The sequence below is a fragment of the Nyctereutes procyonoides genome, unplaced genomic scaffold (genome assembly GCF_905146905.1).
Source record: "Nyctereutes procyonoides isolate TBG_1078 unplaced genomic scaffold, NYPRO_anot_genome, whole genome shotgun sequence".
Taxonomy (NCBI): Eukaryota; Metazoa; Chordata; class Mammalia; order Carnivora; family Canidae; genus Nyctereutes; species Nyctereutes procyonoides.
Window position 1 is genome coordinate 23,286,998 of NW_026575051.1, and position 18,314 is coordinate 23,305,311.

Genomic DNA, 18,314 nt, shown 5'->3' on the forward strand with positions numbered 1-18,314 from the left:
GAAAGTTTCTAGGTAGGCCACGTTTTAAGTGAGAACTAGACCCAGCTTGCCAAAATCCAGATTCTTTCTGCCTCATCTTTGCTTTCTGTGGTGTTAGCTTTACTCTAAAGTTGACTCCCCTTACACAACAATCTCCATAGCTGTATTCTTCCTCCTTTCCATCAAGGAAATGATTTTTCCAATAGTTCTGAAAATGTAAGTACTTCTCAACTCCATGGCCTATATTATGTGTCCATTCCTGAGTCCTTCACTCTGGCCCAGAAGGAGTGCTTCATAAACTGGGGTCAATCCCTCCAATATCCTCTGGATGAGAATATCAGAGGGAAGATCCATCGAAGGAAACAGAAAATACTATTTCCATGAAAGAGTGGTATGAGTCAATTTTTATAGAAGACTTCTTAAAATAAAGAATTTCAAATAAATTCCAGTTTTTTAATTTATTTCAAATTAAAGTTTTACAAGAAAAGAAGTCATGGGAGACGGGGTCCAAACCATGGCGGAGAAGGCTCAAAAGAGTGTGAAGATTGCTCCTGGAGCAGTTGTGTGTGTAGAAAGTGAAATTCGAGGAGATGTAACCATAGGACCTAGGACGGTAATACACCCTAAAGCACGAATTATTGCAGAAGCCGGGTCGATAGTGATTGGTGAGGGTATCCTCATAGAAGAACAGGCACTTATCATAAATGCTCACCCTGATAATATCACCCCTGATGCTGAGGATCCAGAACCAAAACCTATGATCATTGGCACCAATAATGTGTTTGAAGTTGGCTGTTATTCCCAAGCCATGAAAATGGGAGATAATAATGTTATTGAATCAAAAGCATATGTGGGCAGAAATGTAATACTGACAAGTGGTTGCATCATTGGGGCTTGCTGCAGCCTGAATACATTTGAGGTCATCCCTGAGAATACAGTGATTTATGGTGCAGACTGCCTTCGTCGGGTACAGACTGAGCGACCACAGCCCCAGACACTACAGCTGGATTTCCTGATGAAAATCTTGCCAAACTACCACCACCTAAAGAAGACTATGAAAGGAAGCTCAACTCCAGTTAAGAACTAAGAACAATATATGACATCAAGATAACAGTTTGACTACTGTCTTTTGAAAGGGCCACAGTTGTTCACGTACTCTTAGCAATTCACAGAATAATATGTGTTGATTTTATTTTGTAAAATTGAGTCAGAGAGGAAGGTAATGGATTTTCTTTGTAACTGTCCTCTATAATTTATATAAAATGCATTATTTTCCTATAAAAAAAGAAGTCATGAACAAAAGGCATTCTGATCATTTTATACATCAAATATTTGAAAAAATCTAAATTCCCGGCAATAGTATGGTTGCTACTTAAGTTACAATTCACTGTCATGCAGCCATTAAATATGATCTTTTCAAAGAATATTTACTGACACATGACTAAGAACCATACCGTACCACTGTACTGATGAGTTCAACAAATAATTATTGATGGTTACGTGTCAGGCACTGGGATATGTCAGTGAGCAATACAGACAAAAATATCTGAAATCCTGAAATTAAGTGAAAAAATAATATTACAAAAAGAATATGAACCAATTCTTTTAAACAGCAACATTCTCAAATGCATGCACATGCAAGTATCTGCAAAGTACCAATCTTTTCATATGCTCACACACACAAATGTCTGCTAAGTGAAACATCAATACATTAAAAGAAGTTTTCTTTGGCTGGTGATTTAAATGGGATATTTTTATATTCTTTAGTTGTCTACCATAAACAAATTGTGTATCATAAATATGTGCTTCCTGTTAAACCAGAAAATAAGTAACAAATTTGCTATTTTTCAAAAGAGTGGATACTGGCTTCTGTTGATATTTTGGCATTTGCAAAACACTGGCTAAATGTTTAAGTCATTTCCTTTCACTCTTAGGTAATTGGGGGTTGGGTAATGAGAAATGAAGAAAAAGGAGAATGCTGAATTTATTTTTCTCCCTGAGATCTAATTCCATCTAATTTACTTATATCAAACCCTTCTTGTATCAAATCTCATTCATTGTAGTAAATGTTGATGCTGAATTTGTATTTCTCAAGATAGAATTGCTATTTTTAGATTTGTGAAAAATCAAGATTGGATACAAGGAATGGACATTACCTATTTTTACTATCTAAGATATGATTGCAGAGAGAATTATTATTTCACATTTCAGAATTCCCACAGCATGACTTCTGTCATGTGTTAAAAATAACTTTAATACTGTCCAAGACATTCTGTATTAAACTTGGTGTGTGAATTCCAAAACCATTCCCAGAGCAGAAATGTTTTTAAAGAAATTTCCCATGAGAAAATACAGCATCTGACTTTGGTGATATGAAAAAAAAAAATCCACTCAACCAACTTTCCTGTTTTAATTACCTACTACCATACCATCAGTGGTAACAACCTCCTTGGCATTATGGGCTAAATGTAAGTGCTTTGAGGAATTTTGTTCTATAGAATTAATTCCTATACAGGGTTCCTATGATATGAAGCAGGAACATGGTCAACCTTGACCTTTCAGGGTTGAAAAGTTTTTCAAACAAGACTATAAAGCTTCCTTGGAATTTGGTGAGTGATGGGTGGATTCAAATAGATTCTCAGGAGTGTTATAATTAAGTTACTATTTGTTACATATTAAACAAAAATCTCTGAAGTCCCTGCATAATCAGGAAAGTTCAAAGAGGTCTCATACATGTGAGGTGTTCTCTGACAAAGCTGACATCCTGATCTGAGAAAGAAATGATTCCTTCCTAATTCCTAGAAAAGTCTGCATAACTGACCTAAGATTTACCCCAGAAGGAGACAAGAACAATTTGCTCATTAGATCTTTGACATTTGTCCCTTCATTATTTTTTTGAAAACCATTTAAAGATTCTTGATTCATCCGAAATACTATATCAGGTACATCAATTATTTTTATGAATAGGACCCCCAGTAAAGTAATACAAGTATCAGATACTTCTCAATTCAAATGTCTTTCTAGACCTTTGGTAATAACAGCTTTTTTAATATATAACATATCCATAATCATTTAGTATGTGTGACTGCTCAAATACATGTACTGAACCCATCATTTTATAAAAGGTTGAAGCATTCGTTTATAACAAATCAAGGGAGTATGATTTTTCCATATTAGAAGAAACTTCTTTAGGAGCAAGGAATTGGCAGAGGTCAATGACAGGCTAATATCTGTTTGATAGCTGATATTTTCTGGAAAGAAAAGAAATAGAATAAAACAGAAAGAGGAAGGATGGAAGGAGGAAGGAAGGAAGGAAGGAAGGAAGGAAGGAAGGAAGGAAGGAAGGAAGGAAGGAAAAGAAAAGTTAGAAATAATATCAGGTATTAACAAGTTAAAATTATTCCTAGCCAAATAAATATTTTATAAATTTTATTAGTATACTTTGTGACTTTCTCAGACTTTAAACTTCTAATGAGCTATAATCTCAAATGAGATTTGGAGAAGAAATTTAAGGATTCTTGAGCACTTTCCAAAATCAAAGTTCGTAGAACAACAACAGTAAAAAGATCTTAAATTTAGCTTTTAAATTCTTCCACAAAATATTCTAACAATACTGCTGAACTGTTTCATCTACAGTTAAACATAGAAATATACAGCTGACATTCATGGCTCAGTGTTAATATAATTCATTCAGCAGAAAACCATGAAGAGCTTCTAGTGCCTAATACAAATAAGAATACATGAATGGGAGTCCAAACTGGAAAAAAAATCTATTCTGGCAGTAAAAAATCACAAATTTTCCTTTTACTTCTATAACAGAATGTGCTATTTGACAACAAAATGTACAAGTATTTGACTTTAAGATCAAGAAATAGAATAAACTGATTAAAATAATAATATTAGGTAAGTAATTGCTAAGTATCCACCAGAATGTGTACTGTTCCTATCACATGAAGGACAAATTAAACCATCCTGGCCTTTATCTTCAGGAAATCACACACTGGGGCCATTTAAATTAATCTGGATTTTGCACCTGGACTTATCAAATTGTTATTTATAAAGTCTTCTACCCCAAAATATATTTACTATAACACTAGTAAATCTTGCACATGGGCCTCTTTTAAGTCCTTGCAGGGACTCTAGAAACGTATTTACATGGTATATGCTTTTGATAATTTAACTGCAACCAGATAAGACTCCTATTTCATTCCACACACACTCCCTTCCATCATATTTCTCTTCACGGTAGGTAGTGTTGGCTTGGCCGTGGGAATTTTGAGGATCTGGCTAGAAGGATTTGCCCTTGGGAATCCCTTTAGTGTTGGTCTGGTGGGCTATATTCATGCAGTTTGCAGTTGCCCTCATGTATAGTTAAATACTTGTTAACTATCTCAGTGTAAAAATAATGTGTTTAGGAACTAATCTGCTCCAACTCACCTGTCATGGAGGCACAAAAATGCAAGGCACAAAAAATGCAAGACACAAAAGTAAGTAATGATACAAAATATCCTATGGCATCTGACACTAGAAATATGTGAGCAATGAAGAGAAACAGAATTATTCAGTTTTCCTGTTACCTGATAAATGGATTTCAGATAAATTCATTCACATTATCTAATCTAATGAAATGCTCACTTGGTCTTAAATTATTCCTGCAAAAGTCTTCAAAAGATACAACCTTAAAAATGCAAGCCCAGGAGAACAAAAGGAAAGCTTACCATTCTTGTTCCTAGTATGAACTTATAGTCAGCCACAGTAAAAGGTAAAATAATGATGATCTAATGGTATGTACCAAGAAGCTATCTATCGTAACTTATTTTTTACTACACAAGAGGATATTGAAATATGGGTTTACAAACTTGTCCTTAATACTAGTAAAGACATTCTTCACAACAAGCAAAATATTTAAAAGCAAACATGGAGAATAAGAAGATAAAATTCTACTTCTAAGAGCACGAATGTTTTGTGACATTAGTGTATTTTAAAATATTTAGATATCCGGTCTTAATATATTACATTACATGTTTATAAAGCATATAGTATGTTAATATTTGTAGCTAATATTTACATTATACTAGGCACTGCTCTAAGCACTTAATACATATGAATTCTCAAAGCAAACCTATGGAGGAGTAGTAGTGTCTCATTTTACAAAAGAAGAAACTGGAGCCGGGGCAAGATGGTGGAAGAGTAGGGTCCCCAAGTCACCTGTCCCCACCAAATTACCTAGATAACCTTCAAATCATCCTGAAAACCTACGAATTCGGCTTGAGATTTAAAGAGAGAACAGCTGGAATGCTACAGTGAGAAGAGTTCGCGCTTCTTTCAAGGTAGGAAGACGGGGAAAAGAATTAAAGAGGGATCCCTGGGTGGCGTAGTGGTTTGGCGCCTGCCTTTGGCCCAGGGCGCGATCCTGGAGACCCGGGATCCAGTCCCACGTCAGGCTCCCGGTGCATGGAGCCTGCTTCTCCCTCTGCCTGTGTCTCTGCCTCTCTCTCTCTGTGACTATCATAAATAAATAAAAAATTTTTTTAAAAAAAGAAAAGAATTAAAGAAACAAAAGGCCTCCAAGGGGGAGGGGCCCCGTGAGGAGCCGGGCTAAGGCCGGGGCAGTGCCCCCAGGACAGGAGAGCCCCGTCCCGGAGAAGCAGGAGCTGCACCAATCTTCCCGGATGGAAAGGCGCTCGCAGGGAGTTGGAGCAGGACCCCAGGAGGGCGGGGATGCCCTCAGGCTCCCTGGGACACTAACAGGCACCTGCGCCCCGGGGAGAGCGCGCCACACCCCCGGCCGAGCTCCCTAAAGGGCTGCAGCGTGTGCTCGGCTGGACCCAGGAGCAGCTCGGAGGGGCTCGGGCGGCAGCTCCGCGGAGGGGGCTGCGCGGCGGAAGCGCGAATCCCACAGCGCAGGCGCCGGAGCCCAGGGCACAGGGACACAGCCCAGGATCCGGCCTCCCCCCAGGCCAGGCGGAGGCTGGGAGGTCACAGGACAGCAAGGATGCTCCTGCCGCGAGGCGGCCCCGAGCTGAGCAGATCAGCGCCCCGCCCCCGGAGCATCCAGGCCCCTGCGGCCAGAGAGCTGCGGTAGTTACTGCAGGAGCTGACTCAGGTGGAGAGCTGGCTGCTGCTACTGTTGTTGTTCCTCCTGCGGCCTCACAGGATAAACAACCCACACTGAGCCTCACAGTGGCCTCACAGGATAAACAACTTTCACTGAGCCCTGCACCAGGCTGGGGCTGAGCAGCTCCCCCAAGTTCTCACACCGGAGAACCGGCACAGGTAGCCCCTTCCCCACAAGACCAGCTAGACGGACAGGGGGAAAACAAATTATTGACCAAGCAGCACTGAAAAGTTCCAGGGGAAGTCGAGGGATTTACAGTATACAGAATCAGAGGATACTCCCCCTTGTTTTTTTATTTACTGTTTGCTTCCCCCCTTTTTTTTCTTTTCTTTTCTTTCTTTTCTTTTCTTTTCTTTTTTTCTTCTCTTCTCTTCTCTTTTTTTTCCTTCTTTTTTTTTCTTTTTCTTTTCTTCTTCCTCTTCTCTCTTTTTCTCCTTTTCCCAATACAACTTGTTTTTGGCCACTCTGCACTGAGCAAAATGACTAGAAGGAAAAACTCACCTCAAAAGAAAGAATCAGAAACAATCTCTCTCCCACAGAGTTACAGAATTTGGATTACTATTCAATGTCAGAAAGCCAATTCAGAAGCACAATTATAAAGCTACTGGTGGCTCTAGAAAAAAGCATAAAGGACTCAAGAGACTTCATGACTGCAGAATTTAGATCTAATCAGGCAGAAATTAAAAATCAATTAAATGAGATACAATCCAAACTGGAGGTCCCAATGACGAGGGTTAACGAGGTGGAAGAACGAGTGAGTGACATAGAAGACAAGTTGATGGCAAAGAGAGAAACTGAGGAAAAAAGAGAAAAACAATTAAAAGATCATGAGGATAGATTAAGGGAAATAAATGACAGTCTGAGGAAGAAAAATCTATGTTTAATTGGGGTTCCCGAGGGCGCCGAAAGGGACAGAGGTCCAGAATATGTATTTGAACAAATCATAGCTGAAAACTTTCCTAATCTGGGAAGGGAAACAGGCATTCAGATCCAGGAAATAGAGAGATCCCCCCCTAAAGTCAATAAAAACCGCTCAACACCTCGACATTTAATAGTAAAGCTTGCAAATTCCAAAGATAAAGAGAAGATCCTTAAAGCAGCAAGAGACAAGAAATCTCTAACTTTTATGGGGAGAAATATTAAATTAATAGCAGACCTCTCCACAGAAACCTGGCAGGCCAGAAAAGGCTGGCAGGATATATTCAGGGTCCTAAATGAGAAGAACATGCAGCCAAGAATACTTTATCCAGCAAGGCTCTCATTCAGAATAGAAGGAGAGATAAAGAGCTTCCAAGATAGGCAGAAACTGAAAGAATATGTGACGACCAAACCGGCTCTGCAAGAAATATTAAAGGGGACCCTGTAAAAGAAAGAGGAAGTCCAAGGAAACAATCCACAAAAACAGGGACTGAATAGGTATCATGATGACACTAAACTCATATCTTTCAATAGTAACTCTGAATGTGAATGGGCTTAATGACCCCATCAAAAGGCACAGGGTTTCAGACTGGATAAAAGAAGCAGGACCCATCTATTTGCTATCTACAAGAGACTCATTTTAGACATAAGGACACCTACAGAATGAAAATAAAAGGTTGGAGAACCATGTACCATTCAAATGGTCCTCAAAAGAAAGCAGGGGTAGCCATCCTAATATCAGATAAACTAAAGTTTATCCCGAAGACTGTAGTGAGAGATGAAGAGGGACACTATATCATACTTAAAGGATCTATCCAACAAGAGGACTTAACAATAATCAATATATATGCCCTGAATGTGGGAGCTGCCAAGTATATCAATCAATTAATAACCAAAGTTAAGACATACTTAGATAATAATACACTTATACTTGGTGACTTCAGTGTAGCTCTTTTTACAATCGATAGGTCTTCTAACCACAACATCTCCAAAGAAACAAGAGCTTTAAATGATACTCTGGACCAGATGGATTTCACAGATATCTACAGAACTTTATATCCAAAAGAAACTGAATACACATTCTTCTCAAGTGCACATGGAACTTTCTCCAGAATAGACCCATACTGGGTCACAAATCAGGTCTTAACCGATACCAAAAGATTGGGATCGTCCCTTGCATATTTTCAGACCATAATGCTTTGAAATTAGAACTAAATCACAAGAAGAAGTTTGGAAGGACTTCAAACACGTGGAGGTTAAGGACCATCCTGCTAAAAGATGAAAGGGTCAACCAGGAAATTAGAGAAGAATAAAAAAGATTCATGGAAACTAATGAGAATGAAGATACAACCATTCATTCAAAATCTTTGGGATACAGCAAAAGCAGTCCTGAGGGGGAAATACATTGCAATACAAGCAGCCATCCAAAAACTGGAAAGAACTCAAATACAAAAGCTAACCTTGCACCTAAAGGAGATGGAGAAAAAAAAAACAGCAAATAGATCCTACACCCAGCAGAAGAAGAAAGTTAATAAAGATTCAAGCAGAACTCAATGAAATAGAGACCAGAAGAACTGTGGAACAGATCAACAAAACCAGGAGTTGGTTCTTTGAAAGAATTAATAAGATAGATAAACCATTAGCCAGCCTTATTAAAAAGAAGAGAGAAAAGACTCAAATTAATAAAATCATGAATGAGAAAGGAGGCATCACCCCCAACATCAAGGAAATACAAACGATTTTAAAAACATTATGAGCAGCTATACGCCAATAAATTAGGCAATCTAGAAGAAATGGACGCATTTCTGGAAAACCACAAACTACCAAAACTGGAACAGGAAGAAATAGAAAACCTGAACAGCCAATAACCAGGGAGGAAATTGAAGAAGTCATCAAAAACCTCCCAAGACACAAAAGTCCAGGGCCAGATGGCTTCCCAGGGGAATTCTATCAAACATTAAAGAAGAAACTGTACCTATTCTACTAAAGCTGTACGGAAAGATAGAAACAGATGGAGTACTTCCAAACTCGTTCTTTGAGGCCAGCATCACCTTAATTCCAAAACCAAAGACCCCATCAAAAAGGAGAATTATAGGCCAATATCCCTGATGAACATGGATGCAAAAATTCTCAACAAGATACTAGCCAATAGGATACAATACATTAAGAAGATTATTCACCATGACCAAGTGGGAATTATCCCCGGGATGCAAGGCTGGTTCAACACTCATAAAACAATCAATGTGATTCATCATATCAGCAAGAGAAAAAACAAGAACCATATGATCCTCTCAATAGATGCAGAGAAAGCATTTGAAAAAATACAGCATCCATTCCTGATCAAAACTCTTCAGGGTGTAGGGATAGAGGGAACATTCCTCAACATCTTAAAAGCCATCTAAGAAAAGCCCACAGCAAATATCATTCTCAATGGGGAAGCACTGGGAGCCTTTCCCCTAAGATCAGGAACCAGACAGGGATGTCCACTCTCACCACTGCTATTCAACATAGTACTAGAAGTCCTAGCCTCAGCAATCAGACAACAAAAAGAAATAAAAGGCATTCAAATTGGCAAAGAAGAAGTCAAACTCTCCCTCTTTGCAGATGACATGATACTCTACATAGAAAACCCAAAAGACTCCATCCCAAGATTGCTAGAACTCATACAGCAATTTGGTAGCGTGGCAGGATACAAAATCAATGCCCAGAAGTCAGTGGCATTTCTATACACCAACATGAGACTGAAGAAAGAGAAATCAAGGAGTCAATCCCATTTACAATTGCACCCAAAAGCATCAGATACCTAGGAATAAATCTAACCAAAGAGGTAAAGGATCTATACCCTAAAAACTACAAAACACTTCTGAAAGAAATTGAGGAAGACACAAAGAGATGGAAAAATATTCCATGCTCATGGATTGGCAGAATTAATGTTGTGAAAATGTCAATGTTACCCAGGGCATTTTACACGTTTAATGCAATCCCTATCAAAATACCATTAACTTTCTTCAGAGAGTTGGACAAATTATTTTAAGATTTATGTGGAATCAGAAAAGACCCCGAATAGCCAGGGGAATTTTAAAAAAGAAAACCATATCTGGGGGCATCACAATGCCAGATTTCAGGTTGTACTACAAAGCTGTGGTCATCAAGATAGTGTGGTACTGGCACAAAAACAGACACATAGATCAATGGAACAGAATAGAGAATCCAGAAGTGGACCCTCAACTTTATGGTCAACTGATATTCGACAAAGGAGGAAAGACTATCCACTGGAAGAAAGACAGTCTCTTCAATCAATGGTGCTGGGAAAATTGGATGTCCACATGCAGAAGAATGAAACTAGACCACTCTCTTTCACCATACACAAAGATAAACTCAAAATGGATGAAAGATCTAAATGTGAGACAAGATTCCATCTAAATCCTAGAGGAGAACACAGGCAACACCCTTCCTGAACTTGGCCACAGCAACTTCTTGCAAGATACATCCATGAAGGCAAGAGAAACAAAAGCAAAAATGAACTATTAGGACTTCATCAAGATAAGAAGCTTTTGCACAGCAAAAGAAACAGTCAACAAAACTAAAAGACAACCTACAGAATGGGAGAAGATATTTGCAAATGACCTATCAGATAAAGGGCTAGTTTCCAAAATCTATAAAGAACTTATTAAACTCAACACCAAAGAAACAAACAATCCAATCATGAAATGGGCAAAAGACATGAAGAGAAATCTCACAGAGGAAGACATAGACATGGCCAACACGCACATGAGAAAATGCTCTGCATCACTTGCCATCAGGGAAATCCAAATCAAAACCACAATGAGATACCACCTCACACCAGTGAGAATGGGGAAAATTAACAAGGCAGGAAACCACAAATGTTGGAGAGGATGCGGAGAAAGGGAACACTCTTACACTGTTGGTGGGAATGTGAACTGGTGCAGCCACTCTGGAAAACTGTGTGGAGGTTCCTCAAAGAGTTAAAAATAGACCTGCCCTACGACCCAGCAATTGCATTGTTAGAGATTTACCCCAAAGATTTAGATGCAATGAAACGCCGGGACACCTGCACCCCGATTTTTCTAGCAGCAAAGTCCACAATAGCCAAACTGTGGAAGGAGCCTCGGTGTCCATGGAAAGATGAATGGATAAAGAAGATGTGGTCTATGTATACAATGGAATATTACTCAGCCATTAGAAACGACAAATACCCACCATTTGCTTCAACGTGGATGGAACTGGAAGGTATTATGCTGAGTGAAGTAAGTCAAGCGGAGAAGGACAAAATTATATGTTCTCATTCATTTGGGGAATATAAATAATAGTGAAAGGGAATATAGGAGAAGGGAGAAGAAATGTGTGGGAAATATCAGAAAGGGAGACAAAACATAAAGACTCCTAACTCTGGGAAACGAACTAGGGGTGATGGAAGGGGAGGAGGGCGGGGGTTGGGGGTGAATGGGTGATGGGCGCTGAGGGGGCACTTGACAGGATGAGCACTGGGTGTTATTCTGTATGTTGGTAAATTGAACACCAATAAAAAATATTTATTATTAAAAAAAAAGAACCCCAGTCTGGAATTGTTCAATTTTAGTGAAAGAGTTCCTAATTGTTCTTCCTTTCCACAGCAAAAGTGTCATGATTTAATATTAGGATGAAATGTGAGTTTCCAAATGCAATGCTCATAGTAACAAGAAATGAGCTGGTATTTGTAAGCCAACTAATGTGGAAGTTCTTTTAGAAGAGTTTCATATTAGAATCCTCAAGGATCACTCACACTCAGAAGCTGTTTAATTGTCATCTGAATGTAATTTTTTCTACAGTTCAACAAACTACATATTGTTTGGCTACAGAATGGATGGCTTCTGCTGTTTTATCATTAAATCAACTTATGTTTAAATCACTTTCTGGTTGTTATTGATGAGGCTAGCCAAGAAATGAAAATGCCTTCAATATTAAAGAAAAAAATGTTTTGGGTTTTAAATTCATTATTTCAAGGGCTAAACTAATTTGCAGCTTCAAATATTAGTTTAATAAGTCAATTGAAGGATTTTTGTCAGATAAGATGCACCTCATCTGTTCCCTACTTCTCTGGATCATTATCTTTTTTTGCCTCATATCTACAATCTTGAAAAACTTTGTTTCATATATTTTATCTGTATTTTTCTTGTTGCTTTGGGGCAGGGGGTGGGTGGTATATATGGTCCCTATTAGTTCTTCTAGACTGGAAGCAAAGTGTTTGAACTGATTTTAACAAGAAAAAATTCATGAAAAGTTTTTGGAAGAAGGAAAGCACTGTTGAAGCAATCGAAGATGATGACATACCATGTGGAACAGCGTGGAAAATAATAAAAATTTGATCGATTAACTGTTTAACCCAAGTGCAGGGAAATTAATTTAATCTACTCTAGAAAATATTGAAAATTGACCATCTTATTTTCAGTCAAATAAGTTAACTTTTCCTGCAGAAACAAACAAACCCCTCAAAATTTTAGGTTATACTCCATCACAGGACCCAGGCTGGTAGAGCGGCCTGCATCTGAGCTTTCTAGTTTGATGGTAGAGGTTAACTCAGGAAGTGCTGAAACTTCAAACTGTTTTATAGCTCCTGCTCAGATATGGCACACATCACATTCGCCCATATTTTGGGGGGTCACATGCTTATTCTTGTCTGGATATAGGTCCCTATAAGAAGGGCCTTACATGTAAGGTTCTTGAATATTTCAACAATAGTAAAATCTACAATGCTCAACAAAATTTTAAAAATCAGTGGTTCTTAAACTTTTGAATTCTTAAGTTCTCCCAAAAAATACAAATATATAACAAATATGGATATTTTTCATACACTAATATCCTAGGCCTTGTAAACTCCTGTAGTTTACCCAAAGACCAGAGGCTATAGACTCTACGTTAAAAATCTCTGATTATATAACTTTGATATCCTAAATCTCTGGGGCCAGGAGAAATCTAGGTTATTATAAATTTTATAGAGTGGGAAGGTAATATTTTGGGAGAACCAGAATGTCCTCCAATTTTATTGATTATAAATTCTAATCTGTTTGTAAACATATCAAGATATTCAATAGAATAAAATATAAATGAATATATTCGGTATTTGTTATATATGATAATTAGAAAGTCATTTAATATCCCAGGACATAACACATTATTTTCAGAAGTATTGGTTGAACCATCTTAACAAAAATATTCTTTAGACTGAAAAAAAGTTTGCTAAACTTCATTTGAACTTTTAACTCTCTCATGTGATTGGGCCTGTGAGAGTAACAAAACACCTGTCGGTCAAGGAGCGTTACTTCTGTTTAAGAAATCTTGCCAGATTTGTCAGGCTGTGAGACTACACATGCTCCATTAAAAGTCAGAGAATACCATCATAACATTGAAATAAGAAATAAAATAAGTATTGTTTCATTTCTGTTTTGAAGAATGGAAAAGAAAATAAATCAAGAACAAGATACCTCAAAAAGGCCAAAGAATAAAATATTTCTGTTTGGGGTACACTTTTATCCATCTTATTTTGTATGGAAGATCTGCATTGTTGTTTATAGTGTTATCATTATAAAATATATGAAAATAGGTCAGAAAATATATATTGGTTTAAGAAAAGCATATTATTTTTATATTTGTTATAGCTATTTAAATTCTAATTATTTGAAAATTTTAATTGTGTATCTGAAAACAATAAATATATGCCACAAATTGTCTTAGGATTTTTTTTAGAACAAGTCAGGAAGCAAACTAGTAAATAAAACACAATAGGATGACTGAACACTGTAATAATCAGAGTCCTGGTACCTAAATAGAAAAATTCCAGGTGCTTTTATTTACAAGCAAAGTATTTTCAAAAGTATAGGCAGAGTGATAGATAAACCACAGGAACACTGCAGTGCTTAGAGTTAGGAACACTGAAGCCTTACCATGTGGAAGCTCAAAAGACAGAGATGAGAGCAGGTGATAGAACCCAGAATCAGTCTTGCAGAGAAATCCACCTAGAAGAGCTATGATTTTTGGTGGAAGGGCACCATCATCCCAAAATAGTCACCCAGAGTAGAAGGAATCAATACTCTGACCTTACGTTCCTGCCTTCTCCTGATCTGCTGGGGCTTACCTTTGGTAAAATCCACCTGGAAAGTTTAGAAATCAAAGAAACTATTTGATGCTGGCAGTAGGTCTTGAAGGGCAAATGGAAGGATCCTGGCCCAAATATGTAAGTACAGATTTGGATGATTTTGAGAAAATTAAATAATATGATTCTAAGTGGATTATACTCCAGATATATCTTTCAATTGCAAAAACAGCATTAAATTTTGCTTCATCATTATTTTCTTCTCCTGCTCCCATAGGGCAGAGAGAGGGATGAAGAGACAGAACAAGGCTCGTGAGAGACTTCTTGTCTCAATGTCTATAATTCCTCACAATGGGATGCTACACATAAATCTTTTTATCCTAAATGCCTAGCACATATTTAGCACACAATAAGTATTTATTGAATTAATGTAATTGATAACTGAACGAATCATGTTTAAATGGAAAGGAACTGATGTAAATAAATCCCAGCGGTTAAAATGGAAATCTATATAACACAGATTGTTAATCTGAAATGTAACTCCAACTGTAATTTCTCATAAATCTATGTGAAACCCAGATATTTTAATTCTCTAACACCCTGGCCTAGATTTCAAAATTATTCCTTTAGGTACTCTCATACAAGTCTTTGTATCTAAACATACAACAGGCCCTGTGTTTTCAATTTATTTTATGGTGTGATGGCTCTTGAAATATATCATTACTAATTCCTCCAGTTTTCTTTGGGTGTTATATTGTAAAATATTAATCTCTAAATGAAAACAGGATGATTTGTTGGAATGAATCAGTACTCACTTAAGCCACCCAGAGAAATAAATCTCAACACTTTCAGGAGAGGCAGGGGAGCCTTGTTCTTTTGGCCTCAACTTGACTCACCCAGAGAGCGATCATCTTTAAATAGCATAAGTAAAAATCAAAGTCCCTTAGAGACCTAAAATGTGTAGCTAAATCTATTTCCAAGTCAGTTTTCACTTGACTGAAAACACTACCCCTATGTAATTCACACTCAGAAAGCCTATATTCTCAAGCTAATTATGAAGTCATTCTATCCTGCCCTTTACTTCTCCTCTCTTTTCTTCTTCTATACCAGGTATAAAACATTCTCAAGTGACATAAACAATTATATGGAAAAAGAAGGAAGGCCAAAGTATATGCATAATTTGCCAACTTCTTTACAGACTTTATGATAAAACCTGATGGGGGTTTTTTGTTCAAATTTTACGCATTCTACCTTGAACGTATATGACAAAAAAAAATTCTGTATAATAGAAAGTCTAGGAAAAAAAACTGAAGAAAAGGAAAAAGGGAAAGGGAAGGAGAAAGAATTTTCTTCTACTTATCCATTTGTAATTCTTGAATTTGATGTTTCAAACAAAGTAACAAAGAAAAAAATGGAAAAAATATGTAAGAGAAACAATACATGTCACTTTAAGTCTTCCAGAACCTTAAATAGATCATAGTCTATGGTCTACAGTTTGATGGACTGTGAACTAGAAATAAAAAGGAGTTTTTATAATGCAGATCTTACTGACTCAGGTGAACTTGAAGATAAAGACAAGGAATTTAGGGGAGAAGATGTAAACTCCATTTAAAGAAAGACCATGGGCTTTTGAGTCAGAATATGCTGGTTTCAGTGTGGCTACAGATTTCAAATGTGTCTTTTGACAAAGCAAAACAGGATTCTTATCAGTAAGTTGCCATAAGATGAGCTAAAAACAATTGCTAAGAAGCTTCTCTTGAAACCGAGAGAACTTCTGTGGTTGCTTGGTAAGAAGACATTATGTGATACAGGAAAGACAAACACTGAACAATATATAAATGAAATTAGTATACATAACCTATAAGGATCCTTCCAACTCTTCCACAGTGAGTGTCCCCAGGACTCTGAGATCTAGTTAAGTTACTTCTTTAAATCAAAACATTCATCTATGGAAAGCTGCATTCAGCAATCAACCAGTGTACAGCTAACAGTCTCATAAAGCAATTCCGTGCAGTTCATTATCAAAGGGTACATTTTGACAACTAGTTTATCTTAGTGGTCACAATATGAAATTATACTGTTTAAAGTTAGACATTCTTTGTATGATTGAGGTTTTAATGGTGGGAATTTAATGACATAATATTTTTTTAAGTTTTTAAAGAATGTTTTCAAACATACACATGTCCTAGGATTTGTCAGACACTAATGTGGGTAGAACATAGTGAAAAAGTGGAAAACACAAGTCAAAGCGCTGAGAACTAGATAAAATAGGCCATAATGAGATTTGATAAGAAATTATATTTTAGTCTCAGAGCAACATGAAGCAATTTAAAAGGTTTAAGAAGAGGAATATACCATATGAACTATTTATATTGTTTTGAGTCTATTGACTAATGTAGTAGACTAGATTTTATAAAGGCAATGGCAAGAATCTTGTCTTTTTAAAAAAAAAAATCCCCAATCAACACAGTGCCTTATGTTAGAGATATGGTACTTGCTGATCTAACTAAAATGTCTTTATGGTTGATTAACAGAACTTGTGGTAGGCACCACTCTCAAGGATCCCTCCTTATATGATCCTCTTCCTTTGAGTGTAGACAGAACCTGCAACTTGTATCTAACAAAATACTCCAGATGTGATGGAATATCCTTTCCACAATTAGGTTAGATAAGATTATAACTTTCATCTTGTTAAAAAAAAAAAGAAACTTTAACCTTGTTAACAGACTCTCTATATTGCCCTCTTGGCTTGTACATTGTGATGAAGCAAGATACCATGTTGGAGAGATCCACATGGCAAGTTATAGTTAACAGCCAGCTAGGAACTGAGACTTTCAATCTAACAGCTCTTTTAGAAAATAAGTCGTGTCAGTTTTTCCATCTGGATGTAAGTCCTCCCTCAGTCAAGCTTTCAGATGAGACCCCAGCCCCTGACCAACAACTTGATTGCAGCTTCATGAGAGAGCCTAAAGCAGAGAAGCCAGAGAAGCTATGCCCAGACTCTTCAGTCAAAGAAACTGTTTAAGCCACTACATTTGTAGCAACTTATTACATAGCAAAAGATATAATAAATAGTATTATGAGGAAATAATCAATTTACACTAACTCATTCTTTTCTGAGAATGACTTTTGCATACAAGTGTAGGTGCTTGGGCCAAAAGATCAGTCACTATGGCCACTAGGTAATTTCCTATCCTGAACTGGGTCATTTGGAATCTGTCTCCCAAGAATTAAACACTTGGAGAAGAGAGATTAATTGGGTAGAGGTAAGTCATATTACTAATGCCACTCTAGAAAAAAGGTTGAAGGCATAATTCAAAAAGCCATATTTATGCCAATGGCAAAATAAGTAGATTTCAAAGAATCTCCTGTAGAATTAGATTTTTAAAACTAGAATTTTTCTACACAACCTTTTAAGATCATAATGCAGGTGTGAGAAAATAAGTTCAACAATTTATAGTCCTATTGCCATAGCCCTTCATTTTATATTATGGGAAGAATTGAGTTCAATTTGTGAACAATAATTTCTTTTGCCTGTCAACAATTTTCATTGTGGACAATGAAATTCGGGATACAAGATGTACATCCCTAATCATGGCACTGTGGTTAAAAAAGTAATCAGTGATAAGAGTCTGAGCTGAAAGTGGAGAATGGTTGATATTGTTTATAATTCTGAAAGGATAATATGCAAAATACAGAAGTATCTTTTTTCTTTCAGGATATGGAAAATAAGGGAGGGATAAGATGCGATAAAAAAAAACCACCACTCTATTCATAAAGTAAATACATTATACAGAATGTATCATAACCTCCCTTAAAGTTATAAATTTTTATAAACCTACGAAGAACTCCATATAAGACGGGGGGGGGGGGGAGGGAGAAAATTCCCGTATCTATACTGCTGCCATTCCAACCTCTTCCAGAAGAGGGCAGCGCTAAGGAAGAGATGGAAGACACAACACAGTAAGCCTTTAAGCTATTGGGTCACAGTTACATTGAATATCATAAATAAACCAAGTTAAAAGAAAGATATGCTTTGATGTAAGAAAAACTCAGATAAAACATTTATAAATCTGGGTGGGGGGAGTGGTGGCATAACACAAAGGTATAAGCTTTAATTATTATTTACTACAATTGCTAATTCTACATCATCAACACAATTACTAATACACAAATATCACCAACAATCTAACGGGGACTTAAATTAAT

The 18,314-nt window shown here is 37.0% G+C and overlaps 1 protein-coding gene across 1 annotated transcript; it reads left to right on the forward strand.

The window, feature by feature from the left end:
• The first annotated feature begins 482 nt into the window (after nt 1–482).
• Nucleotides 483–1,249, forward strand: LOC129512918 (dynactin subunit 6-like). Its single transcript, XM_055330510.1, has one exon. The coding sequence runs from the start codon at nt 494–496 to the stop codon at nt 1,064–1,066; it is 573 nt and encodes a 190-aa protein (XP_055186485.1). The 5' UTR covers nt 483–493; the 3' UTR covers nt 1,067–1,249.
• The last annotated feature ends 17,065 nt before the right edge of the window (nt 1,250–18,314 follow it).

What these genes read in the sequence shown, in the direction of transcription:
- LOC129512918 (XM_055330510.1), top strand. Translation starts at nt 494, where the DNA reads ATGGCGGAGAAGGCTCAAAAGAGTGTGAAGATTGCTCCTGGAGCAGTT.